Genomic DNA, 26,949 nt, shown 5'->3' with positions numbered 1-26,949 from the left:
GACATACAAGTGATAGTAAAAGGTTTTAAGTAGCTTGTGCTTATAGATTAATTCCAAGTAACTGCCTGGAGAATTCATTAAGAAGGTTTTTAAGATTTGTTATAAGCTCAGTGGTACAGGTATGGGATGGGAGTTATACTTGGATTAATAGCATTGCTATCATCTTTGCCAAATCAAGTAGCAGCAACACATCAGGAACTAGCTCATCAACTCCATCAGGACCATATTTCCATTGTCTTCATCTGTAGTCAAGTTTTGCACCCACCTTCCCACCTCCTTGTTTTGTCTTGTTACTCTTTTATTGGGTGGCCTGATAAATGAGTTAGGTCTAGCAAACAATGATAAAATTTTCTGCACATATGTTAACATATTTGATCCTAGGCAACAATTTTGCGAAGTTAGCTATTGTTAGCCTTATTTTCCAAATGAATACAGTAAATTTTGTTATAACAGGTTTCTCTAAGATTTTAATAAAAACAAAAACAACCTTTTAAAAAAATTCTAATAAATGGTAAAAGGGATTTTTTTTGTTGTAGTTGTTTTGTTTTGTGCAGTGAGTGCTGAGGATTGAACTCAGGTCCTTACATATGCCAGACAAGTACTCTACTACTAAGCTACAAATCTAGTCCTTTAGTGTTATTTTAATAATGCTTTTTGATCAATAGAGTAAATTGTGATATATGATTTCTTTAGGAAATATAGAAAATAAAGAAAAATAGGGGAATAGAAATTAGTAATACTTCTGTATTTAATATTAATATTTTCTTTTCTACACTTCCAATATTATTCTTTGCTGATGTGTTGAAGTCTTTAATGTACACATAGTTCTTTGTCTCTTGTGGACTTAGGTAGGTCCCCTAGCTATACACTTACATATCTCTTGGAACCTTTTATACCAACTACATCATGACTGTAATCTTTATTTGCTTTCCTCACTAGACTGTAAGCTTCTTGACAGTAAAAAGCATGTCTTCCTTACTTTCTTTTCTATTTTTTTAATCTTCAGCACATGGTTCAGGGTCTGACATAATATTTATTGACTGGCTGAATGAGTGAAACTCTCCTTTGTCAGTGTTTGTTCTTTGAAAATATTCTTTTAGTGGAACATCTCATTGAAGCATGACTTATTTTTCCATTTGTGTTTACTAAGCTGGATTTATTTTTTTCAACTATACCATTTTATTTTATATATATATATATATATATATATATATATATATATATATATATATATAAATTTATATATGACAACAGAATGCATTATAATTCTTATTACACATATAGAACCCAATTTTCATATCTCTGGTTGTATACATAGAATATTCACACCAATTCGTGTCTTCATACCTGTACTTTGGATAATAATGTTCATCACATTCCACCATCGTTAAATACCCCACAAAGCTGGATTTAAGCCAAATATTAAGACTCTAAAATTCTTTGCTATTCCTGTAATATAATACTATTCCACTGAACAATCAATTTTCATTTGCATTTGTGATTAGAAGAAAAAACAGTTTTAGTGGAAATGAAAAACGACATGTTTATTTTTACTGTTAGGACATGCTAGTCTGTATTCATCTAGAATCTGATGTTTGGAGTTTTATATAACTTTAATGTCAGTGAAGATTTAGGGAAGCTCAAAAAGTTAGAAAAACTATTTTCAGTATTCTGTCACCAGTCTAAATGTAAACTAAATGTATGTATCTAATCTTTTTTATGCATGATATAAGATTGTCAATGATATAAGATTGGTCTATTCTAAATAGTGAGCTTATTATGTCTTAGTAAATAAGAAATTCTTTTCTCTCAGATGGATGATAGCACATAGACAAATACTTGGGCTTTTAGATTTTTATTTTGTAATATTTTCTTGATCTTTCTGTTGTTCTAGTACTAGCACTGCATGGTTTTAATTAGAGAAGCTTTATAAAACTTTCAATTTGTAATTAAACAACATTTCCCATATTATTTTTAAACCAAATGCTCTTAGCTGTTCTACTGCATTCATTTTTTAAAAATTTGTTATTTTTAGATATACATGACAGTGGAGTATATTTTGACATATTTTACATACATGGAGTGTAACTTATTCTAATTAGGATCCCATTCTTGTGCTTGTACATGATGTGGAATTTCACTGGTGGTGTATTCATATATGAACATAGGAAAGTTATGTCCAGTTCATTCTACTGTCTTTCCTATTCCCATTACCCCTCCCTTCCCTTCGTTCCCCTTTGTCTAATCCACTGAACCTCTATTCTTCCTTTCCTGCTTTTTGTGTGTTAGCATCTACATATCAGAGAGAACATTCAGACTTTGGTTTTTTGGGACTGGCTTATTTCACTTAGCATGATAGTTTCCCAATCCATCCATTTGCAGACAAAGGTCATGAAGTCTTCTTTATGGCTGATATATATATATATATATATATATATATATATATATATCTCACATTTATATCACATTATATATATCACATTATATATATCACATTTTCTTTATCCATTCATCTGTTGAAGGGCACCTAGGTTGGTTCCATAGCTTAGCTATTGGGAATTGAACTACTGCATTTATTTTTTAAAGTTTCTTTTTTAACTGATGCATCAAAACATGAAAATTGTACATATTAATGGGATACTCTGTAATGTTTTGATATATGTATAAATTGTGTGAAATTTAAATCATCTTTAACCTCAAACATTTATCATTTTCTTAAGGTAAAAACTATCAAAATTCTTTCTTCTACCTTTTTCAAATGTACAATAGGTTATTGTACATTTAGTCACCCTACTGTATTAATAGCATACTAGAGCTTCTTGCTTATACCTAGTGGTAACCTAGTACTCATTGATAAACCTTTCCCTGTCCCTTCCTGCCCACTATTATCCCTGAACTCTGATGATCACCATTCTACTCTCAATTTCTATGAGGTTAATTTCTTTAGATCCCATATGCATGAGATCATGTGATACTTTCTGTGCCTGGATTAATTCACTTAACATAATGATCCCCAGTTCCAAATACCTTGGATTGTCTTAAATAATAGGATTTCTTTTCTTTTTAAGACTAAAGAATATTCCATTATATGTGTATATCATATTTTCTTTATCCATTCATGTTGATAGACACTTAGGTTGTTTCCACCTCTTTGTTATTGTTAATAATGCTACATTTAACATGGGAGGGCATATATCTCTTTTGAGTTTCTCATTTCAGTTCTTTGGATAAACACCCAGGATTTGGATTGCTAGATCTTATGGTAGTTCTATTTTCAATTTTTAAAGGAATCTCCATATTGTGTTCTATATGTGACTGCTATGTTATACATTCCCATAGGGTTTCAGTTTTTCCACATCTCTGCTAACACCTATTATTATTATTGTTTTTATAATGACTATCTTAGCAGTGTGAGGTGTTATCTCACTGTAATTTTTGACTTGCATTTCCCTGATGATAGTAATGTTGTGTATCTTGTCATATACCTGTGGGTTACTTGTGTGTCTGCTTTGGAGAAATGCCCATTTTTAAGTTGGGTTATTTGGGTAGGTTATTTTTGTCTGTTTGGCTATTGAATTGTAGAACATATATACACACATGTATATACATATCCCCTTTTCAGATGTATGTTTTTTCATATAGTTTACTCACATTACTTAGTTTGTTTCCTTTGCTCCACAGAAGCTTTCTGATTGATGTAGTTCTACCTGTCTATATTTATATATGTTGCCCACACTTTTGGTATTACAGTTGAGATTATTGCCAACACCAAAGTCATATAAGTGACCTCTGTATTTTCTTCTAGGAGTTCTATTGTCTCAGTCTAATGCAAATTTAATGTTTAATCCATGTGACTTGGTTGGGTTTTGTATAAATAAGGCTCAAATTTCATTAATTTGCACATTGATATCCAGTTTTCCTAGCATGATTTTTTATTAGAGATTATAGTTATCATAGTAGTTGGGTTCATTTTGTCAAAATCATATATGCATGGAATTTGATTTACTCCATTTCAGTCCCCATTTTCCCCACTTTTCCCTTCCCCTACTCCCTTGTCTCCTTCTCCTTTTTCTACTGATCTTCCTTTCACTCATTTATTTATTTTTGACTTGTGCTTTCTACATAAGGTGTATCTGTATAAGCACCTAATATGATTTTGTTAAATTAATTCCACATTTCCTCCCCTTTGTCATCGCTCCTGATCATCTTCTACTCCACTGATCTTCCCTACAATTTTATTGATATTTAATTCTCACCTTTTTTCCTCTAGCTTCTATATAAGAGAGAACATTCTATCCTTGATTTTCTGAGTCTGTCTTATTTCACTTAATATTATGTTCTCCATTTCAATCCATAATTTCATTCTTCTTGATGACTGAGTAAAACTTCATTGTGTATATATACCATATCTATCAAGAGGCATCTGGACTGATTCCATAATTTGGCTAATGTGAATTTCCCTAGTACCATTTCTATTTTTTTTATTTTTATTTTTATTCTAATTTGTTATATATGACAGCAGAATGCATTACAATTCATATTACACATATAGAGCACTATTTCTCGTATTTCTGGTTGTATACAAAGTATATTCACACCATTCTTTTTTGAATTTTATCTTATTTTTTATTCTGATTTGTTGTATATCACAATGGAATGCATTACAGTTCATATTACGTATATAGAACACATTTTTTTCATATCTGTGGTTATATTCAAAGTATACTCACACCATTCGTGTCTTCATACATGTACTTTGGATAATTGTGTCCAGTCACATTCCACCAACATTTTTAACCCCATACCCCCTTCTTTCCCCTCCCATCCCTTCACCCTGTCTAGGATTTGTCTGTTCCTCCCATGTTCTCCCTCCCTTCCCCACTATGAAACAACTTGATGCTGGTTGTTTTAATGAATCATAATAATAGCCATTATTTATCAGGTGGTTAGTATGTGCCCAAAACTGTTAAAACACTTCATGAACTAAATTTTTTAAAGTCATTTTTTTTAAATTTAATTTATATATGGTACAATTTACCCCATTTAGTTTTATAGTTATATGAATTTTGATAACACAAATACAAAATATAAAAAATGACAACATATATATATGGATATATAGTACTACTATCAAGATACAGAATATGTTACCTTGTTCTCCTTTACTTCTTTTTTTTAAACAAATAGAGAAATTAATTTTAATATGTTTTCATTTAACCCAATGGATTGCCAATATAATTTGCAAAGAAAATAATTGTTATTAAGATATTTTATGTTCATTTTCTTTGTCTTAGTAATTCTTTGGACTGTAATGTCTATTTAATAATTAGCATACCTCAATTGCCACCTCATTTCATACTGGACACATTTCAAATACTGAGTGGCTTCATGTAACCAACTGCTGCCATATTGGCTCCTTTCTCCGTCTTTCACCTTTTGATGAGACATATGCTGTAGGCTGCATGATAAGTCCCCTTGTTATGTGGTTTCTTGTTGAGTTCCATCAGAAAGGGACACCAAAGAGATGAATTTAGAATATATAAGAGTAGAGAGAGGTGTTTTATTCCTCCCTATATGACTCTATTAGATTGTAAGTTGCTTTATACATGCTTTTGGTGGGAATAACTTCAGTTAGGTCACTTTCTCCTACAAGATTTTCATAATGGATCTCTCTTATTTCACCTCCTACCTCTTCAAGTTTATAGAAGGAAAGGTGCATCACAAAATTTGTTAATTACCCTCAACCTGGCCCTTACCTTTATATATACCTTATTAAACAATTTTTACTCTGATTGATCTTTTTCATCCTTGAATCTTGAATAATGGATTTTAAATTATAAGAGAGTAAAATATACCTCATCTCAAATCACAGGCAATGTGATACCAGATTAATTATATATTAAAATATTAAATATCTTAAAATTTAATATTTTAATATAAAATTCTAAAACTTTTAAAGAACATATTTGTATAACTTTGTGAAGTGAAATGGAAAACAAAAAATATGAATTCTAAAAAACCTGAAAAATTATATGATATTGTAGTTAAAATTTTTATGAGTAAAAATTTATCCAAAAGAGTTGAAAGAGACATGGATTGTATTACAAGCCATTTTTGTTTATTTTTGATATTTAGCTTGACTTGGTTTCTTCTTTGGTTGGCTTCTCCTTTATTGTAGTTCTTCCCTTTTAAGGTTTTCATCGTTGTTTTTTAATTTCTACTTGTGGAATATTTTGCCAAGAATGTTATGTAGTGCAGGCTTTCTTTCTGTAAATTCTTTTAGCTTTTGTTTATCATGGAAGGTTTTTATTTCATTGTCAAATTTGGAGCTCAGTTTTGCTGGATATAAGATTCTTGGTTGGCATCCATTATCTTTTAGAGCTTGGTATATGTTGTTCTAGGTTCTTCTAGCTTCGAGATTCTGGGTTGAAAATATCCTGAGATCTGAATTAGTCTTTCTTTATAGGTAATCTGATTTTTCTCTCTTGCAGCCTTTAAAATTCTATGCTACTCTGTATGCTAGGCATTTTCATTATAATGTGTCTTGATGTAGATCTGTTGTAATTTTGTACATTTGGTATCCTGTAGGCCTCTTGTATTTGATTTCCCAGTTCATTCTTCGTGCTTAGGAAATTGTCTGCTATTATTTCATTGAAGAGGGTTTGAATCTCTGAACCTTTCTCTCTCCCAGTAAGTCTTAAATTTGGTCTTTTCATGTTATCCCATAATTCTTGAATATTCTGTTCATGTTTTCTTACTATCTTCACTGTGAGGTCAACTTTATTTTCAAGATTGTATATTTTGTCTTTATTCCTGAGGTCCTGACTTCCAGGTGATCTTGGTTTGTTTGGGGCACGTTCTTCCCTTGCTTTTTCATGATGACTATGAGTCTTCCTCTTTTGCAGTGTACATCTGAGTTATGACAACTTCTGCCCTATTGTATTATAGTGTCCCTCTATGTCACCAATACCTCACTTTTAAGGGAGAGATCAATATTACAGCACTCAGTGTACCCAATGTGCAGCCATAGATCAGTTAGCTTCTATTTTTACATTTACAGTTTTGTCGCTATAATCAGAAATGATGAGTTCAGTTGTCTTCTACCTTATATTCAATAGGTTTGTGTAATGGTTTACAGTTTCTAATGTAGAAGGGGGTCTGGGAGGTTGGCTGAGATGTTTATGAAGTAGGATATTAGAATATGGAGATATTAGATTATATGACAAGTAAGAGGGTAATCATAAGAAGTTGACTGTCAGTAGGAGAAACAAAGAGACAGGCAACCCATGCAAGACTCCCTGTTACCTCAGCAATAGGATAACTGTTAGCACCCCTAGTAGAGATACCTTTGGTGCAGCCAGACCCACAGGGACCTTGGTGACTTCTTACCAGGTCCTCATTTTTGTCCCTTGATATAAGCGGTGATATCCCAATTTTGTGGTGGTGGCAGCCTCAAGCCTATATGTACCCTGATGTTGGGCTGTGGAGCCATGCTTCAGTGAATAAGGAACCCCAGCACAGGGTGGCTCACTACGTATCTCTGGGCCTAGGACAGGCCTCTCCTCCTTATCTCCAGCAGTGGTATGGTGAGTGGGCCTCTCCTCCCGATCTCTGGCATATTCACACCATTCTTGTCTTCGTACATGTACTTAGGGTAATGATGTCCATCTCATTCCACCATCTTTTCTAAACCCATTCTCCTCCCTTCTCCTCCCACCCTTTTTACCTATCTAGAGTTTGTCTAATCTTCCCATGCTCCTTCTCCCAGCCCCACTATGAATCAGCCTCTTTATATCAGAGAAAATATTCAACATTTGATTTTTAGGGATTGGCTAACTTCATTAGCATTGTAGTCTCCAACTGCATCCATTTTACCTTCAAATGCCATGATTTTATTCTCTTTTACTGCTGAGTAATATTCCATTGTGTATATATACCACATTTTCTTTGTCCATTTATCTACTGAAGGCCATCTAGGTTGGTTCCACAGTTTATTGTGAATTGCATAGCATCATTTCTTTTTCTTTTTTTTTAAAGAGAGAGTGAGAGAGGAGAGAGAGAGAGAGAATTTTTTAATATTTATTTTTTAGTTTTCGGCGGACACAACATCTTTGTTTGTATGTGGTGCTGAGGATCGAACCCGGGCCGCACGCATGCCAGGCGGGCGCGCTATCGCTTGAGCCACATCCACAGCCCGTAGCATCATTTCTTAAAGAGACTATCCTTTCAGCTTTATTCATTCATGGTATCCTTGTGGAAAATCATTTGACTATATATGCATGATTTTATTTCTGGACTGTCTTTTGTTCTGCCTTGATGCCAGCACCATGCTGTGTTTCAATTGTTGTACTTTTCCAATGTGTTGTAACATCAGGAAGTGTGAGGTTTTCAGCTTTGTTCTTTCCAATATTCTTTTGGCTCTTTGGGATCCGTTATGGTTCCATATCAGTCTTAGCCTTGCTTTTTACTGCTTCTGCGATAATGGCACTTTGATTTTTATAGAGATTGCATTGAATATGTTGATCACTTTAGGTAGTATTGACATTTAACAATAATAAGTCTTCCACTTCACAAACGTGAAGTGTTCTATTTATTTCTGCTTTTAATTTCTTTCAGCAATGTTTTTTGGTTTTCAGTGTGTATGTCCTTTGCCTCCTTTGGTAAGCTTACCTAAGTGTTTTGTTCTTTTCAATGTTCTTGTGAATGGGATTTGTTTTACTTCATTCAGATTGTTATCACAAATATCCTAAAGTAGGTAGCTTATAAATAATAGAAACAATTGTCACAGTTCTGGAGGCTGGGAAGGCCAAAGTTAACGTGCTTCCAGAGTCATTGTCTGATGTTATTGAAGGCCTTCTTCATGGTTCATTGAAGATATTTTTTTCTCTGTGTTCTTGCATAGTGGAAGGGGCAAAGGAGCTCTCTGTGGTCTCTTTTATAGGGTCATCAACCCCTTTCATGAGTACCTTACCATCCTATTTACAGTACCCCAGTACCATCACCTTTGTTATTATGTAGCCTAAACAATTATTCTTTTGCAGATCTAACATTGTGATAATAACAAATTTTGTTTATTCCCGAAAGTCTTATCTGTTATATTTCTGTTTAAAAGAAGATTGAACAATTTCCATCTTAGCAAATACACTCGTTTTTTTCTCTGCCTTCAATGAATGCACTATAAATTATTTTCTGATAAGTATGTTTTTTAAATCATGTATTTTTTTGTGTAATATATGACTACCAACATTGTGAGCTGAGGTTAATTTTCCTTCTTACAGCTAATCACTATCAGTGTTGCAATGATGATTGCTATACTTATACCCCATACAGAGAAACATCTGTATGTGCACGTGTATGCTCACCCCATGTTCTAGCTGTATTGATCTACAAGTATTGATTGTATACCATGCTTTTACATTTCTGTAGTTATCCTTGCCCTTTTGTCCCTACCACCAATAATACCTAATCTCCTTTGCTTGTCTTTTTCTCTGTACCAACTTCCCTTATACATCTACATTCAAGAATCACCTCTCTCCTGGGTGTTTTCATCACATATTACATTGTCTTTATTAGAGCACCAGTGTATTTATGTGTATTTTATATTATTTTGTCTGTAAATATTATACTTATTTCATAATGCCAATATTTCCCATAACAGAATTTTAAGTACTTCATAAATCATTGCTTATTTGAGCATTAATACACATATATTAGATGTTTTATTGAACATTCATTAGTAAGTAAATGAATAGCTTGTGAAATCTCTTTGGTAATTTTTGTAAATAGTACTTTAAAAAGAATATGCTTGCTTCATAAGAGTCACATTCTGTATTTTAAATTGATTGCATTTTCCAGCATTACTTCAAAGATTGGATATTCTATTTCAGTTAATGAGGTACTTTGGTCCACTATGCTTTTGTAGACGCTACACCCAGTATGCTTTAAGGCTTTGGTTTGGTTACTGCTTTAGTTATGGTTAATCAGTAATTAGGGCCAGTAGTTAATTGAAAATTGCTACAAAAGCTAGACCAAAAGAAACAATTTTTTTTAAAGGACATCATAGAGCTAGTAAGATTAAAGATTTATGGGGCCAATACTCATGGAAGAAAAATCTCACAATGAGTTCACTCTTCCTTAGTGGGAGCTACTAGTTCCAAAAAAGGTTATTTTGAGATTTGAGTAGCTCCTATACCTGGGAGCTGTGTTTCAGAATTCTAGGGCCTGCCAAAGAGAAAACATGGTACCTTAAAGAACTGTAGCCTTTCTTGAAAAATTGTGCTCAATATGCGTAATATGGAATGAATTGTATTCTGCCATCATGTTTAACAATTAGAATAAATAAATTTAAGAAGAACTATACCTTTTAAGTAAGGGTAAATGAAATTAGACTTATCTTTGGAGAATTGAAACTAGTTTTAAATTACTATAGTTCTGAAATTGTATTAAATTTGTCCAGTTTAAGTAGTCTTTTAAGAGCCCGTTAAAAGCAAATGTAAATACTCTTTAACTGAAGATTATATATAAGCAGGACTCATATTATAAAATTTTTTATGTACAATGTCTGTGACTCGTCCAAAAATCGATATACTTAGATTTTTTAAAATATGTTAAAACCAAAGATGGGAAAAAAAAAAAACAGGTAATGGAATTAGATTCCAAGAAGCTTCCATAGCTCCAGATAATGGAACTATGTAGCAGTGATTTAAAAAATTGTGTACCAGTGTGTTCAGAATGTTGGGATGGGAGGAGATTTAATAGAAAAACTACAGGAAGGACCCAAATGGAAACTCTAAAATTGAAATAAAATATTTTATAATTACAAGTCTAGTAGATGGAAGGGAGGGGGCATGGGGTAATTAATGATGATAGAATGTGATGATCATTATTATCCAGAGTTACATGTATGAGGACACGAATTGGTATGAATATACTATGTATACAACCAGAGATATGAAAAATTATGTTCTATATATGTAATAAGAATTTAATGCATTTTGCTGTCATATATAAATAAAAAAATTACGTAAAAATAATAAATTAAACCTCACATTAGAGGAAATTAGTGAACTTCTCTGAAGATAGGTCAGAACAGAATGTCCAGAATGAACACTTGAAATAATAATATATAAATTCAGGTTGAGACAAAAAAAAGGATTTAATTTCTTCTTAGATTGCTGTATTTACTAAGTCAAAGGTGCGTGTTATAGTTTGAAGAATAACTGCTAAGAGGATGTTGATAGTGTGATGAAGATGACTACCAAGCTAATGAGAAGAAAAATGGAATTAAAAAACTCAATCTGGAGTACATTACATAAGTGAACTGCATAAAAATAAGAATGCCCATAAAAGATGGCAGATCAGAGGAATCTATGCTATTATAGCAGCTGCCCAAGAACAATTGAAACAACACTTCTGTGGTGGCAAACTGAGGTAGGAAGAGGGTGGGAAAATGATGGTAGGCATCTCAGTGAACTAGCAGCTAGATTAAACCGAATATACCAGTTTCTAAAATAGAAGAACCATATTGACATACTCATGTCTGTTGTATTCTGCTGCCTTTCCTATGTAACTGATGTGATTCTGCAATCTGTATACGGGGTAAAAATGGGAGTTCATAACCCACTTGAATCAAAGTGTGAAATATGATATATCAAGAACTATGTAATGTTTTGAACAACCAATAAAAAAAATAATAAATAAATAAATAAAATAAAATAGAAGAACCAATAATAAAGATGACAGCATTGGTCATTTCATCAGATACAGTTAAAGCATTTGGTAAAAATCAGCATTTCCTAACAAAAAGATGTGACTGACTAGAAATAGAGGGAAACTTAATGGATAGGGATAGAGAAAAACAAAACAAAACTTTAGTTCCCATAGTGTTCAAGGGTAAAAGGCCCAAGGCTGTTTCCCTAACTTCTTCTTTTTTTAATATTTATTTTTTAGGTGTACTTGGACACAATACTTTATTTTATTTATTTTTATGTGGTGCTGAGGATTGAACCCAGGGCCTCGCACATGCTAGACGAGTGCTCTGCCGCTAAGCCACAACCCCAGCCCTGTCCCTAACTTCTTAAACAAAGTGAGAGTGTCTGGTCTCTTTGTTTTTTATTTAACACTGTACCGAAGGTCTAATCTGAGGTAATGGTGGAGCTAATGTGTAAAAGGGATACAGATTGGAAAGAAAGAAGTAAAACTGCCCTTAGTTGCAGATAGTATAGTTTGCTTGTGTGGAAAATCCAGAAAAATAAAACTTATTCGAAACATTATATGAAGTAAAGCTCGAGTGTACAAAGTCAAAATGTAAAAGTCAATTACATTTCTAAGTACAAGTAAAAAATATTAGGAATTGGGCTGAGGATGTATCTCAATTGGTAGAGTGCTTATTCAGCAGGTGCAAAGCCATAGGTTCATTCCCTAGCACCAGTAAGTAAGTAAGTAAATAAATAGTACACACACAAACTGTATCTCAAAGAATTAGAAATTAAATATATTTTTTAAACTTCTATAATAGTATAAAAGCATACCTAGGAATAAATTCAATTAAAAATGGCCAAGATCTTTACACAGAGAATTAGAAGCATTGCATTGGGAAATTAAAGCTCTAAATATATGGAGAGTTATACAGCATTCATGGATTCAAAGCCTTAATTAATTAATTAATGCAATTCTTCCACCAAAATTCAGCTACAAATTTAATATAATTCCATTCTACTGGACTTGAACAAAGAAGCTGATTTTAAAATTTTTTGCAGGGAAAAAACCCTGATATTACCATAGCACAAAAAATTGAAAAAAATAAAGCTTGATAGAGCCCGAGACTTTTTTTTTTTTTTTTTTTTTTTTTTTTTTTTTTTTTTTTTTTGCAGTACTGGGAACGAAACCCAGGGCCTCATGCATACTAGGCAAGCCCTCTGCCACTGAACTATATCCTAGCCCCTGAGACTTATTTTTTTTTTTTTAGCAACAAACTCTGCCCACGTGCCCTCCTCCCTCCCTTCCTTCCTTTCTTCCTTCCTTTCTTTCTTCCTACAACTCACCTATAATCTGTGAATAATTTAAAAGTTTTGGTTTTGAAAAATCTTATTAAAACTGTTGGATCACTTAAAGATCTTGAGTCTGCTTGCAGTGGACTTGCAGTAGCTAAACAAAACATTAACAGAAAATGCAGCAAACTTTTGAGGGTTAGTTTACTTAATAGGATGTGTAAAAACAATTAAAATTTAACTGTAGTTTTAAATCATTTTAAGTGTATTTTAAATCCTTTTTTAACCTCTTTTACTTTATTATCTCTAAGTAAATGCTACTTCTGACATTAGGCATATTATTAAAATACTTTTAGAATTATTTTCACCTTGGGGTGATGGTAAAAAGCAGTGGAGGGCTATCCAGGAATATACTATAATTGTGTTGATTTCATTTTTTATGAAATATTTAAAGTATCATCATCATCTTTAATGAGAACTTTTACTCATTTTTATAGGGAAGAATGGACAGAGGCTATCCAGGCTGTTGCAGACAGACTGCAGAGGCAAGAAGAAGAGAGAATGAATTGTAGTCCAACTTCACAAATTGATAATATAGGAGAAGAAGAAATGGATGCTTCTACAACCCATCATAAAAGAAAGGTAGAAAATAGTATTAGCTTACTTTCCTATTAGCACAATATCTATTTCTTTGAAAGAAATAATGTTGATATTATCTCCTTTTTCATGATATCAATTCGCTGAAAGAACCTGATTAGTTGTTTTTTGTTTGGTTTGGTTTGGTACTAGGGGTTGAACCCAGGGGTGCTTAACCTCTGAGCCACATCCCTAGTCCTTTTTTCATTTTGGGATGGGGGTCTCTCTAAGTTGCTTAAGGTCTTGCTAAGTAGCTGACACTGGCCTTGAACTTGAAATCCTTCTGCCTCAGCCTCCCAAGCCCTGGGAATACAACCACATGCCACCACGCCTGGCCTTCAACAATCCTATTCCTGAGGACAGAGCCCTCATTATGTAATCACTCCCCCAAAGTCCCCACCACCTAAGACCATCACCTTGGGGGTTAGGTTTTAATATATGAATTTGGGTTGGAGGACCATGGCATATTTGGTAGATGATGATGTATATTTAATAGTGGAGCTCACATATTTATTTATCATTATTTATCTTGGCATGGTGGTGCATGCTTGTAATGCCAGTGACTTGAGAGGGCAGGGCAAGACAATTGCAAGTTCAAGCATCAGAAATTTTGTGAGATCCTCAGCAATTGGTGAGACCTTGTCTCAAAAACCTAAAAGGCCTACGGATGTATCTCAGTGGTAAAGTGCTCCTGGATCCAGTCCCCAGTACCACAAAAAATACAATAAAATAAATAAAATAAAACATTGGCCACTGGTTCAGTTTTGAGGATGGCCTAATCCTTCCATTGCAAATAGTATTTCCCTCTGTAACTAGAAAGTAATTAATGTGTAGTTATTTTGGCATTACATAAATGTCCAATTCTCCACCTGCTCATTTTCCTGATGATTTTAAACTAATTAACAGTCTTTGCCTGAATCAATAATTTTTTAAGGTTTATAAAATAATGATGCATTATTCTGTTAAGTTTCTAGTCAATGATTATCCTAAAATACAGTTTTAACCGAAAGATTAAAAAAAAAGGAAGAATACTGAAACTATCATTTGCAGAGAGATGTCATCCTGTTTTCTTATGTATGCATATGAGTGTTTTTTAACCATACAAACCTGCAATGTTTGTTACTTAAAACCAAATAAGTGACCAGCACTTTAGCACTGAATACTGACAGGGATCATAACGGAGATGTGAAAGATACCCCCTTATATGATTTTATGAATTGTATTTTCTCTAATATTTTAGAACCTTCAAAATGAAAAGTTTTCTCTTAGGATTTAGTCCTTTTTCATTTGGCATTTTATGTTGTCTTAAAAGCCAAAGCAGAATGGCTCTGGGTATACTTCCTGCATGGTGCCTTCAACTTCACTAAAGTCAGCTGGGAAGAGCTATCTTGAAAATGTTAGCTTTTTTTTTTTTTTTTAATAGCAGCTACTGAGCCAATGAGGAAAACAGTGTCTTCTTTTCCTAGGTACTCTAGAATAAATACCAGTTTATATTTTTAGGAATTGTAAATAATGTTTTTTACTGCTATATACAATTGAAATACAACTTTCTTAATTAAAAAACGGTAGGTTAAAGCCAGATGTGGAGGCACACTTCTGTAATCTCAGCAGCTTGTGAGGCTGAGGCAGGAGGATTTCAAGTTCAAAGCCAACCTCAGCAATTTAGCAAGGCCCTAAGCAATTTAGCAAGACTCTGTCTCAAATAAGAGAAGGGCTGGGGATGTGACTCAGTGGTTAAATGCCCCTGGGTTCAATCCCTGGTACTAAAACAAGAACAAAACTGTAGGTTAAGATGAATCTGAATATCTGGGTGTTGAAAACAGTCTAACATGTCATTTCTCTAAATACCTTTTAGAATATGTTTGATATGTTAATCTTCTTCAAGTAGGAAAACACAAATATTAAAGGTATTTTCCTTGAGATTTGGCTTGTATGTGGGTATGTTTTTTGTTTTGTTTGTTATTATTTTGACAGTTTTTCGGCTTGAACTAGGCCCTCATGTATGCTAGGGAAGTGTTGCCCTAACCCAAAATTTGGTATTAGAACAGTGAATATCAAGCTCTTTGATCCATTTTGAGTTAACTTTTGTGCATGGCGAGAGAAAGGGGTTCAGCTTCATTTTGTTGCATATGGATTTCCAGTTTTCCCAGCACCATTTGTTGAAGATGCTATCCTTCCTCCATTGCATGCTTTTAGCCCCTTTATCAAATATAAGAAAGTTGTAATTTTGTGGAAAGCAGTATGGAGATTCATGGGAAAGCTGGGAATGGAACCACCATTTGACCCAGCTATCGCCCTTCTCGGACTATTCCCTGAGGACCTTAAAAGAGCATATTATAGGCATACTGCCACATCAATGATCACAGCAGCACAATTCACAATAGCTAGACTCTGGAGTCAACCTAGATGCCCTTCAATAGATGAATGGATAAAAAAAATGTGGCATTTATACACAATGGAGTATTACGCAGCACTAAAAAACGACAAAATCATGGAATTTGCAGGGAAATGGATGGCATTAGAGCAGATTATGCTAAGTGAAGCTAGCCAATCCTTAAAAAACAAATGCCAAATGTCTTCTTTGATATAAGGAGAGCAACTAAGAACAGAGCAGGGACGAAGAGCATGAGGAAAAGACTAACATTAAACAGAGATGAGTGGTGGGAGGGAAAGGGAGAGAGAAGGGAAACTGTATGGAAATGGAAAGAGACCCTCATTGTTAAACAGAATTACATATAAGAGATGGTGAGGGGAAAAAAAAACAAGGGAGAGAATTGAACAACAGCTGATGGGGTAGAGAGGGAAAATGGGAGGGAAAGAGAGGGGGGATAGTAGGGGATAGGAAAGGTAGCAGAATACAACAGTCACTAATATGCCATTATGTAAAAATGTGAGTGTGTAACCGATGTGATTCTGCAACTTGTATTTGGGGTAAAAATGGGAGTTCATAACCCACTTGAATCAAATGTATGAAAGATGATATGTCACGAGTTATGTAATGTTTTGAACAACCAATAAAAATATTCTCACATTACAAAAAAAAAAAGTGAATAAGAACTCTTTGGGTTGAAGTGTGTGAGTTTGAATCCTCACTCTTGAGCTAGGAGAGCTGGCCTACACTTATAAACCCAGGTACTCAGTAGGCTGAGTTGGGAGGATAACTGAGTTGAAGACCAGCCTAGGCAATATTAATGAGATCCTGTCTCCAGAAATTGTAAAAAAGGGATGTAACTCAGTGATAGTTTGCCTAGCATTCACAAGCCTCTAGGCCCAATCCCTAGTACCACAATAAAACAAACAAGTAACAACAACAACAATTCTGTCTCTTCCATGTGCTAAATGTATGAACCTGGTAAACTTATACAGCACAACTTTATCCTTATTTGAAATTTTGATTTAATTAGATAATACCCTGAACTTGATCTAAGCCAAATGTCTGTGAATCTTTTCTGTTGACTTACTTTCTATTTTTTGGTTGAACTGAATATCTCTTAAGTTATTTTAGCTCACTTTTTCTTCAGTCAAAAAGTAAAACTCTAGGTTTATCCACTTATTCAGAGATTTTTTTTTTTTAAAAAAAAGCTTCTTTTCATGTGAGTAAACACATGTATACAGCTTGAAATTTGACTATGATGATGAATTTAAAGTCAGGTCCCAGTTAATTTCATCTTTTAAATTATAGATGAGATAAAAAATTTAAAATAAGATACAACAGCTATAACCAGTTTAATTTTCTGAAATTCTTGAAAATCTGGTTAACATATTAATAAAATATTGTTAACACAGTTTGAAAATGGGAAATTTGTAACACCGTAACTTGAAGTTCTATGTCTAGTGGATGGAAGGATTTTATATGAAAATGTAAATTTAAAAGAAAAACTTTAAATAGAGAAAAAAATTTGAAAGAGATAAAGGTGGAAAAATATATGAGGATTTTATTGTGGTGGTGGTGGTGATGATGATGATGATTTGGTACCAGGTATTGAACCCAGGGGCACTTAATCACTGAGCTATATCTTTAGTCTTTTTTATTTTTTGAGACAGAGTCTCACTAAGTTGTTTAGGGCCTTGCTAAATTGAGGCTGGCTTGAATTTGCAATCCACCTGCCTCAGCCTCCCAAGCTGCTGGGATTATAGGCATGTGCCACCATGCCCGGTTTATTATATTTTTTGTTAAAAATCTGGCTATAAATGACAATAAAGGCACAATATTTTTCCTTTTCACAATTATCAATGTGGATATTCTTATAATTCATCCTCTTTACTAAATTTCATATATTAGCATTTCTTATATGCTTATTTTGTGGTAGGCTTTGAGCACTAAGGGAAAAAAAAAATCTAATTCAGTGTTACAGAAGTTGAAAGAGCACCAGAAGGAGGGGTAGTGGACAGAAGGGCAAACTTCATGAGAGTCCTTCTCCCCTTTTACTTACTTGGTTTTGCTCAGATGAAACCTTGAGCTGTACATTATGGTTAATGAGAATACTATCTTTTAGATGTTTATTGCCATGGAACAAATTACCCCAACTTTAATGTCTTAAAAGACAGCAGTGTGTTATGATTTTCTTGTTTGGGCAATTCTGCTAATCTTGTATAGGCTCTAAAGTGGCTGCCTTCAATTGGCACATGGGCTAAGCTAGAAAATCCAAGAAAACTTTCTTACATGTCAGGGGGCTTGATGGTGACTTGATTGAGGCACTTTGGTGTTTTTCCACATGGTTTCTCTCTGTTGTATCTTATCTTCCAGGGATTTTTTATGTACCCTCTCTCTCTTCAGTAGAATAGCTTAAGCTTCCTTGTAGTAGTAGAGCTAGCTTTGTAAATTTTTCCAAGAGGAGGCAGCATAAGCTGCTAGACTTAGAGGCTGGGTTTGGAACTGACAAAGTATACCTTTCATCACAGTCCATATTCAACACAGGATACAAGGATAGCACAGGGAGAGAACTGATCTCATGTTTTCATGGAAGAAGGAAGCCATCATTGGGGATTACTTAGCACAAATTGTTTGGTGGCTATTCCCTGATTTTAAAAAATTTATTATTAAAGGGCTGGGGATGTGGCTCAGCAGTATAGCGCGCTCGCCTGGCATGCGTGCGGCCCGGGTTCGATCCTCAGCACCACATACAAACAAAGATGTTGTGTCTGCCAAATACTAAAAAATAAATAATAAAATTCTCTCTCTCTCTCTCTCTCTCTCTCTCTCTCTCTCTCTCTCTCTCTTTCTCTCTCTCTCTCTCCCTCTCCCCCCCTCACTCTCTCTTTAAAAAAAAATTATTATTAAAGATAAATATTCCTCAGATTGCCTGTTATTGTCCAAGTGCCACTAGCTTTGTTACTATATTCTAAATTTGTAGAGTCCCATGTTTTTGTAGTTGAACTAATAAGTCTATTTTGTCATTTTCCCCCCCGCTGTCTCTTTGCTGCTTATCTTTTCCTTTGTACTAGAGATATTGAATAGTTACTAACATTTGGGGAAACTATCAAAATTATAGACAACAAATTAGTTTGCAAATGGATGTAGGTGTTCATTTTTTAATGTTTTAGAATGTTTATGTGTATGTACATGAAAGATATTGCTTCATGGTTTTCCTAAAATATCTTTGTCTAGTTTTGGTATCAGTCTGATACTTCTTAGAATGAACTGAGAAGTATTTCTTCATTTCAGTTTTCAGGAAGAATTTGTATAGAATTGGTATCATTTTGTTTTCATTAAATGTTTGTGAGAGTCACCAATTAAACCTTCTAGACCTGGAGTTTCTTTATTGAAACATTTTCTGAGCACAAATTCAATCTCCTTCATAAATATAGAGCTATTCAAGTTATCTGTTTTTTCTCCAATTTTAGTAATTTGAGACTTTTAGGGAATTTGTTCATTTTCCCTCAGTGTCAATTTTATTGTCATAAAGACATTATGTTCTCTTGTGTTCCCTTTAATATCTGTAGTATCTGTAGTGATATTACTTCTCTCATTCCTGATATTGGTAATTTGTATATTCTCCTTATTTTCCTAACCAGTCTGACTAAAGGGTATCAGTTGTTATTGATCTTCTCAAAATCCTTTTGGTTTCATTGAATTTTCTCGATTGTTGTTATTTTAAAATTTTAATTCATTACTACTCTCTGATCATTTCTTTTCTTATTATTATTTTGGATTTAATTTGCTTTTTTCCCTTGTTTCCTAAGATGGAAGCTGAAGACGTTGATTTGAGACATTTCTCACATTTTCTTCAGATGGATGGTAAATAGGAAAAAAAAAGTTATAAAAGGCACTAAAATATTCAATGACTTCTGTTTGTAGGATAAAACCCAAGTGCTTAACATGTTATTCATAATGCTCTAAACTGAGTTTAATTTTAAGAAAGTAAATTTAGCATACCTAGTAACCTTCTTTTCCATCCATAAGCCCTTGAAAATAATAGTAATTTCAAATGAAGACAAGTCCAAAAAAAGGAAAAGCTGAGTGGGGAAGACAAACAATTTAAAAAAACTTGAAAGTTTATGGAAGAATGTTGAACACAGAAGTACACACAGAGGAGACTGTAGAGAGTAAGTGGTCGGTCTGCCCAGTGAAATCTTGGAGATCACCTGATTTAGAAATAGGAATGAGACATGACATTGCAAGCTAGAAGGTTAATAGCTCTTCTTCTGTCTGCCTGCCTTCATGGTCTTAATTGTACCAGTCACTTTTTCAGAAGTTAAAACGGCTATCTTAGATTTCTTTTCACTAATGAGGGTTGGTCTCACCATTTCTTCTAAAAATTTTCTAGATTCCATCCTTATTTTAATGAAATACATTCTCAAATAACTTATTCAAAAGTGCTGCTTCCTTAGGCATATTGGAAGTATTCATGTAGGACATTTTGTTTATCCCATTATCCTAGGGTAGCAGCAATACTAAATCCTTGAGATCTTGAAAAAAAATTTTTAATATTTATTTATTTACTTTTAGTTTTAGGTAGACACAATATCTTCATTTTATTTTTATCTGTTGCTGAGGATCGAACCCAGTGCCTCCCACATGCTAGGCGAGCGTGCTACCTCTGAGCCACAACCACAGCCCGAGACCTTGAAAATTAATGAAATCATTTTTCTCCCTATGCTCTTTCACTTAACTGATAATTTGATTGACTATGGAAGTCTAGGTTCAAAATAATTTTCTCCAGTAGCTGAAGACTACTTACATCACTTTCAACATTCATGGTTGTAGATAAGACAGCCAATGCCAATCTAATTCTTTTTCATTTAGGGGTGCTTAGAAATTGGCAAAATTTGTTTTTGAGTGCATATTGAAGATATATACATTTCATACTAACAAATTATCTCAAGTATTTAATATTAGATTTTTAAATTTGTGTTTTTCAGACAATGAATGATTTTGACTATTTGAAACTACTAGGAAAAGGCACTTTTGGGAAAGTTATTTTGGTTCGAGAGAAGGCAAGTGGGAAATATTATGCCATGAAGATTCTGAAGAAAGAAGTCATTATTGCAAAGGTAATTGATTAGAAGAGTTTATACTAAATCTTTTTTGCCATGAACATACAAGCTTATGTTCATTTTTAGACATGCTAAAGTGTAGAAATTCCATTGAACAAGCAAAATATTGATTGTTGGCTACTGCTGCAGTAGTATTAGTTAATCAAATATTTTCAGAAATTAATAATGTTAGCCTAAATTATACTGAAGGTATTTTATTTCTGTAAGGAAATGGAGATATTAATGATATGTTTGGGAGTATTTTTACTATATATTTGTGATCTGTATCACTAATATTAATAGTGTTGTTGTTTAATATTTTTTCCCAGTATTCTGAATTTCTTACTAAATAAAAAATTGACTAGGGTAGTATTAATGGTTTTGTACTCATAACTCAGAGATTATATAACATTGAATGGAAAAGCATTCTAAGTAGATGTGAAAACACTAGAATGATGAAACTAAAAGAAATGACTCTTTTACATTCCTTTAGAATGGCTTAATCCCCCCTCAGCTTTATTCATTTTAGACCTTTACAAATAATTAACATGTTAATGACTCATTTCTCACTCAGAATTCTACATTGAATCACAGTTCTCTCAAAAGACAAATTTTGAAGCATTTTATAAATTGGCCCATGCTTTATGTCTTAATTCAACAAATGATACATGTAATATGATGTGCTATACTGTATTATACTTTATAGACCACTTCCAAGTATTTGCAACTATAAACCTCATCTGGAATGAATTGTTCCCTGTCCTTCATGAAACTCTGACCCCACCCATTGTTGAATATTTGCTTCAAATTCTTCATAAGTCAGTGTCTCCTATTATGAAGAACATTTACTTTGGAGATGCACAGACCTAGGTTCACATCCCATTTAATGACCTTTAACACCAATTTTAGGGAGAATACTCCTGAGTAAGTAACAGTTGGAAATATTTGGGTTTTTTTGTGGGGGAAGGATCATATTTACTTATCTCAGTTGGGAAGAGGGATATTTCTGACAGTCACCAAGTAAAAGGCTAAATATCCTTCAGTGTGTTGGACAGCCCATTAGAGTCTTAGTTTCTTTTATTTGTAAAATTGATAGGATAAATCCTACTGTTTAGGACTATTATGAGGATTAGGACGTGTAAAGTGTTTAGCACAGTACCTGAAACCAGTATTTTCCGGAAGGTACTGCAATGTAGTAGTAAGCTCTGCCAATTACTAAATGATCCCCTAAGTACTCAACGTTTTATGCCTTAAATTCCTCATCTGCAAAATGACAAAAATAATAGTACCCACATCTTAGAGTTGCTGTCAGGAATAATTTAATAAATAAACATAATATATTTGCCATTATGAATAAATTTTATCAATTAAACTGTATTGAATTAAAATTAAAATAGTATTAAATTAAGATAAACATATTGTTATAAGTATTTGTTATCATTATCACTACCTGTTGTATATCAAACAGTTGAGTCACTATCAGTTCTATTTTGATCCTCCTTTTATGTACTAGTCATTCTTGTACTCTATTGTTTAATTTCTATTCATCAGACTTGAAAATATCCTATAAGACATTGTATGTTATCGTTAACTACTTGTATTTTTCTGAGTATTTGTACAGATTTGGATATATTTGACAAAATATGGTTAGGATACTCTGATCCATATAGTTTCTTCTTGCTTTCCCCACCAAATCTGTTTATCAATTTTTTGAAAGAAAATATATGTTCAAAATCAGAGACTACTGATTTTTTAAGTGCATTAGTCTCTTAAATTGTGAAGTAAAACAAAAAGCATTCATTACCAGGTTACAATAATAACTTTTATAATTGACCATGTATTTACCTTTGCTAAAGATATTTCTTTATACAGCTTCAGGTTACTATCTAATGCCATTTTATTTCAATTAGAAGGACCTCTATCATTTCTTCCAAGCAGATCTAGTGGTAAATGAACTCTTTCAGCTTCTTTTTTTCTGAGTGTCTTAATTTCTATCTCATTTCTGAAGGACAGTTTTTCAAGATAAGGGATTCTTGGTTGACTCTGATTTTTTTCTTTAGCATATCAACCTAATGCCTTCAGATTCCCAAGTTTCTGGTGAGAAGTCTGTTATTGACAATCCATTGAACACGTGATAAGTTGTTTCTCTCTTGCGGCTTTCAAGGTTATCTTTCAATGTTTTTTTTATTTAATTGATTTTATTTTGTTTTAAATACACAATAGCGGAATGCATTACAATTCTTATTACACATATAGGGCACAGTTTTTCATATCTTTTTTTTTGTTGTTGTTTTAATATATTTTTTTATTTTTTAGGTGTAGATGGATACAACACAATGCCTTTATTTTTTTTTTTTATGTGGTTCTGAGGTTCGAACCCAGGTTCCGCCCATGCTAGGCGAGCACTATACTGCTGAGCCACAATCCCAGCCCCAGTTTTTCATATCTTTGTATATAAAGTATGTTCACGCCAATTCATGTCTTTATACATTTACTTTTTTTTTGCAGTACAATTCTAATTACACATACATACCACGATTTTTCATATCTCTGTTTGTATGTAAAGTAGGTTGACATCCAGTTCATGTCTTCATACACGTACTTTGGATAATGATGTCCGTCACATTCCACCATCCTTGCTAATCCCCTGCCTCCTCCCTTTCCCTCCCTCCCTTCTTCCCTATCTAGAATTCATCTATTCCTCCCATGTTCCCACTCCCTACCCCACTATGAGTCAGAGAAAACATTCAGCATTTGTTTTTTGGGGATTGGCTAATTTCACTTAGCATTACCTTCTCCAGCGTCATCCATTTACCTGCAAATGCTACAATTTTATTCTCTATTATTGCTGAGTAAAATTCCATTGTGTATATATGTCACTTTTTTTTAATCCATTCATCCACTGAAGGGCATCTAGGTTGTCTCCACAGTTTAGTTATTGTGAATTGTGCTGCTGTGAACATTGATGTGGCTGTGTCCCTGTAGTATATTGTTTTTAAGTCCTTTGGGTATAGTCCGAGGAGAGGGATAGCTGGGTCAAATGGTGGCTCCATTCCCAGATTTCCAAGGAATCTCCATGCTGCTTTCCATATTGGCTGTACCAATTTACACTCCCACCAGCAATGGATAAGTATACCATTTTCCCCACATCCTCGCTAAAACTTATTGTTGTTTGTCTTCACAATAGCTGCCATTTATTGTTGTTTGTCTTCATAATAGCTGCCATTCTGATTGGAGTGAGATGATATCTTAGAGTAGTTTTGATTTGCTTTTCTCTGATTGTTAGAGATGATGAGCATTTTTTTTATATATTTGTTGATTGATTGTATATCCTTTTCTGAGAAGTGTCTGTTCAGGTCCTTGGCTCATATGTTGATTGGGTTATTTGTTTTTTCTGTGCTTATCTTTTTGAGTTCTTTATATACCCTAGAGATTAGTACTCTGATGTGTGAGGGGTAAAAATTTGCTCCCATGATGTGGGCTCTCTGTTCACCTCACAGAGCATTTCTTTTGCTGAAAAGAAACTTTTTGGTTTGCGTTCATCCCATTTATTGATTCTTGATTTAAATTCTTGCACCAAAGGAGTCTTAGGAAGGAAGTTGGATCCTAATCCCTACTTCTTCTTCTATTAGATGCAGTGTCTCTATTTTATTTCTAAGTCCTTGATCCATTTTGAGTTGAGTTTTGTGCATGGTGAGAGATAGGGGTTTATTTCATTTTGTTGCATATGAATTTCCAGTTTTCCCAGCACCATTTGTTGAAGAGTCTATCTTTTCTCCAATGCATGTTTTTGGCACCTTTGTCTAATATAAGATAATTGTAATTTTGTGGGTTAGGCTCTGTGTCCTCTATTCTGTACCATTGGTCTACCAGTCTGTTTTGGTGCCAATACCATGCTGGTTTTGTTACTATTGCTCTGTAGTATAGTTTAAGATCTGGTATAGCAATGCCACCTGCTTCATTCTTTCTGCTAAGGATTTCTTTAGCTATTCTTGGTCTCTTATTTTTCCAGATGAATTTCATGATTCTTTTTTCTCTTTCTATGAGGAATATCATTGGGATTTTGATTGGAATTGCATTCAATCTGTATAGTGCTTTTGGGCATATGGTCATTGATAATATTAATTCTGCCTCCCCAAGAGTAAGATAGATCTTTCTATCTTCTAAGGTCTTCTTTGACTTCTTTCTTTAGGGTTCTGTAATTTTCATTATATAGATCTTTTTACCTCTTTTGTTAAGTTGATTCCCAAGTATTTTATTTTATTTTTGAGGCTATTGAAAATGGGCTAGTTTTCCTCATTTCCCTTTCTGAGGATTTGTCAGTGATATACAGAAATGCCTTTGATTTATGGGTGTTGATTTTATATCCTGCTACTTTGTGGAATTCATTTATTAGTTCTAGAAGTTTTCTGGTGGAACTTTTAGAGTCTTCTAGATATAGAATCATATAGTGCCAATTTGAGTTCTTCTTTTTACTATGTTCATCCCTTTAATTTCTTTTGTCTAATATCTCAGGTGTTTCAAGAACTATTTTAAATAGAAGTGATGAAATAGGGCATCCTGTCTTGTTTCAGATTTTAGAGGGAATGCCTTCAATTTTTCTCCATTTAGAATGATGTTGTCCTGGGCTTAGCATAGATAGCCTTTATGATGACAAGACAGTTCTTATGGGCATTTTATGCATTATAGTGAAAGGAATATGTCAATGGTTATTTCATCTGTATGTTGCTGCAGCTCTCCATATGTACTTACTTCAGGTATGCAGGTGGCCACCATCTTTTGGCTCCAGTTATCTTGTGGTCCTGAAGGAGATCCTTCAGATGAGCATTGATGTGTCCTGCTTCAGTATGCCCCTTAACTTCCCACAGTGATTTCCATGGGGGCATGCCTCATTAATAGTCTATCCCTTTAATAATCTACTTTCCCATTTTGCATCAGCCTTACAGTATAGGCAGGAAAATGGTCACACTATTTGTCAGTGTAATACTCAAACAGCACGTTTTTTGTTGTTGTTGTTGTTGTTGTTGTTCAGTTCCCCCATCACTGAAAAGAGAACAACATGCAAATGAGCCCCCTGAGCTAGTTTGGTCTTACCTTTTTCAGCCAGTTTTACATCATTGAATTATAGTGTTGTGACCTTCCAGATGTGCTGTCCACCATAGAACTGCCACATACTTAAATGCAAGTCACTTTTTGGCTGGTCACTTGAGAGCTCTTTATAGGTCCCTGCCCTGTGAACAACAGAATGTGGCAGTGGCATCTGGCAGCTTCTAAGATGGCTCCAAAGTTGGAAGGAACTACAAGAGAGACTACCTGCTCCTGAATATGGGGAGGACTTCCTTACATTCCTCCAATAGCACTTTCCTGTTAAACCATTTCCATTTTGGAACTGCCTTCCAGAGGAAGTACACTGCCTTCTTAGTGTTTGCTTTTGGGTTTTTTTTTTTTTTTTTGGGGGGGGGTAGGGAGGTTTTATCCAAGAAATCTGGTTATTTGGGGTTTCAAGATTATATGATATCTGAGCTGGGCACAGTGGCATGTGCCTGTATTGAGAGGCTGAGGCAGGAGGATCACTAGTTCAAAGCCAACCTCCATAACTTAGTAAGCCCCTAGGCAACTCGGTGAGACCCTGTCTAGAAAAATAAAAAGGCCTGGTGACATGGCTCAATGGTAAAATGATTTGGGGTTCAATCCCCAGTACCAAAAAAAAAAAAAAAAAAAAAGGTACCTGTTAGTCAAGAGTTATTTTCAGTTAATACCCAGTAATTGTCTCTTTAATGATGTGCACTGTATTTCTATGTATGGAATGTTTCTTGTGTAAGACCTTAGGCCGCATTTATGAGCTTAT

The 26,949-nt window shown here is 33.9% G+C and overlaps 1 protein-coding gene across 8 annotated transcripts in view; it reads left to right on the top strand.

The window, feature by feature from the left end:
* The window catches only part of AKT3 (AKT serine/threonine kinase 3), a 276,038-nt gene that overhangs the window by 143,530 nt on the left and 105,559 nt on the right, over positions 1-26,949 (top strand). For all 8 annotated transcript variants that reach the window (XM_081300515.1, XM_081300516.1, XM_081300514.1 and 5 more), the window contains 2 exons: positions 13,487-13,631; positions 20,988-21,119. In XM_081300515.1, coding sequence (XP_081156641.1) covers positions 13,487-13,631; positions 20,988-21,119 — 277 coding nt within the window. The remainder of the gene's footprint in view (positions 1-13,486; positions 13,632-20,987; positions 21,120-26,949) is intronic.

Source organism: Spermophilus citellus (assembly GCF_964194105.1).
Source record: "Spermophilus citellus genome assembly, chromosome: 6".
NCBI classification, from domain to species: Eukaryota; Metazoa; Chordata; class Mammalia; order Rodentia; family Sciuridae; genus Spermophilus; species Spermophilus citellus.
The sequence above is the reverse complement of the archived record's forward strand: the minus strand, read 5'-3'. Positions and strand labels throughout refer to the sequence as shown.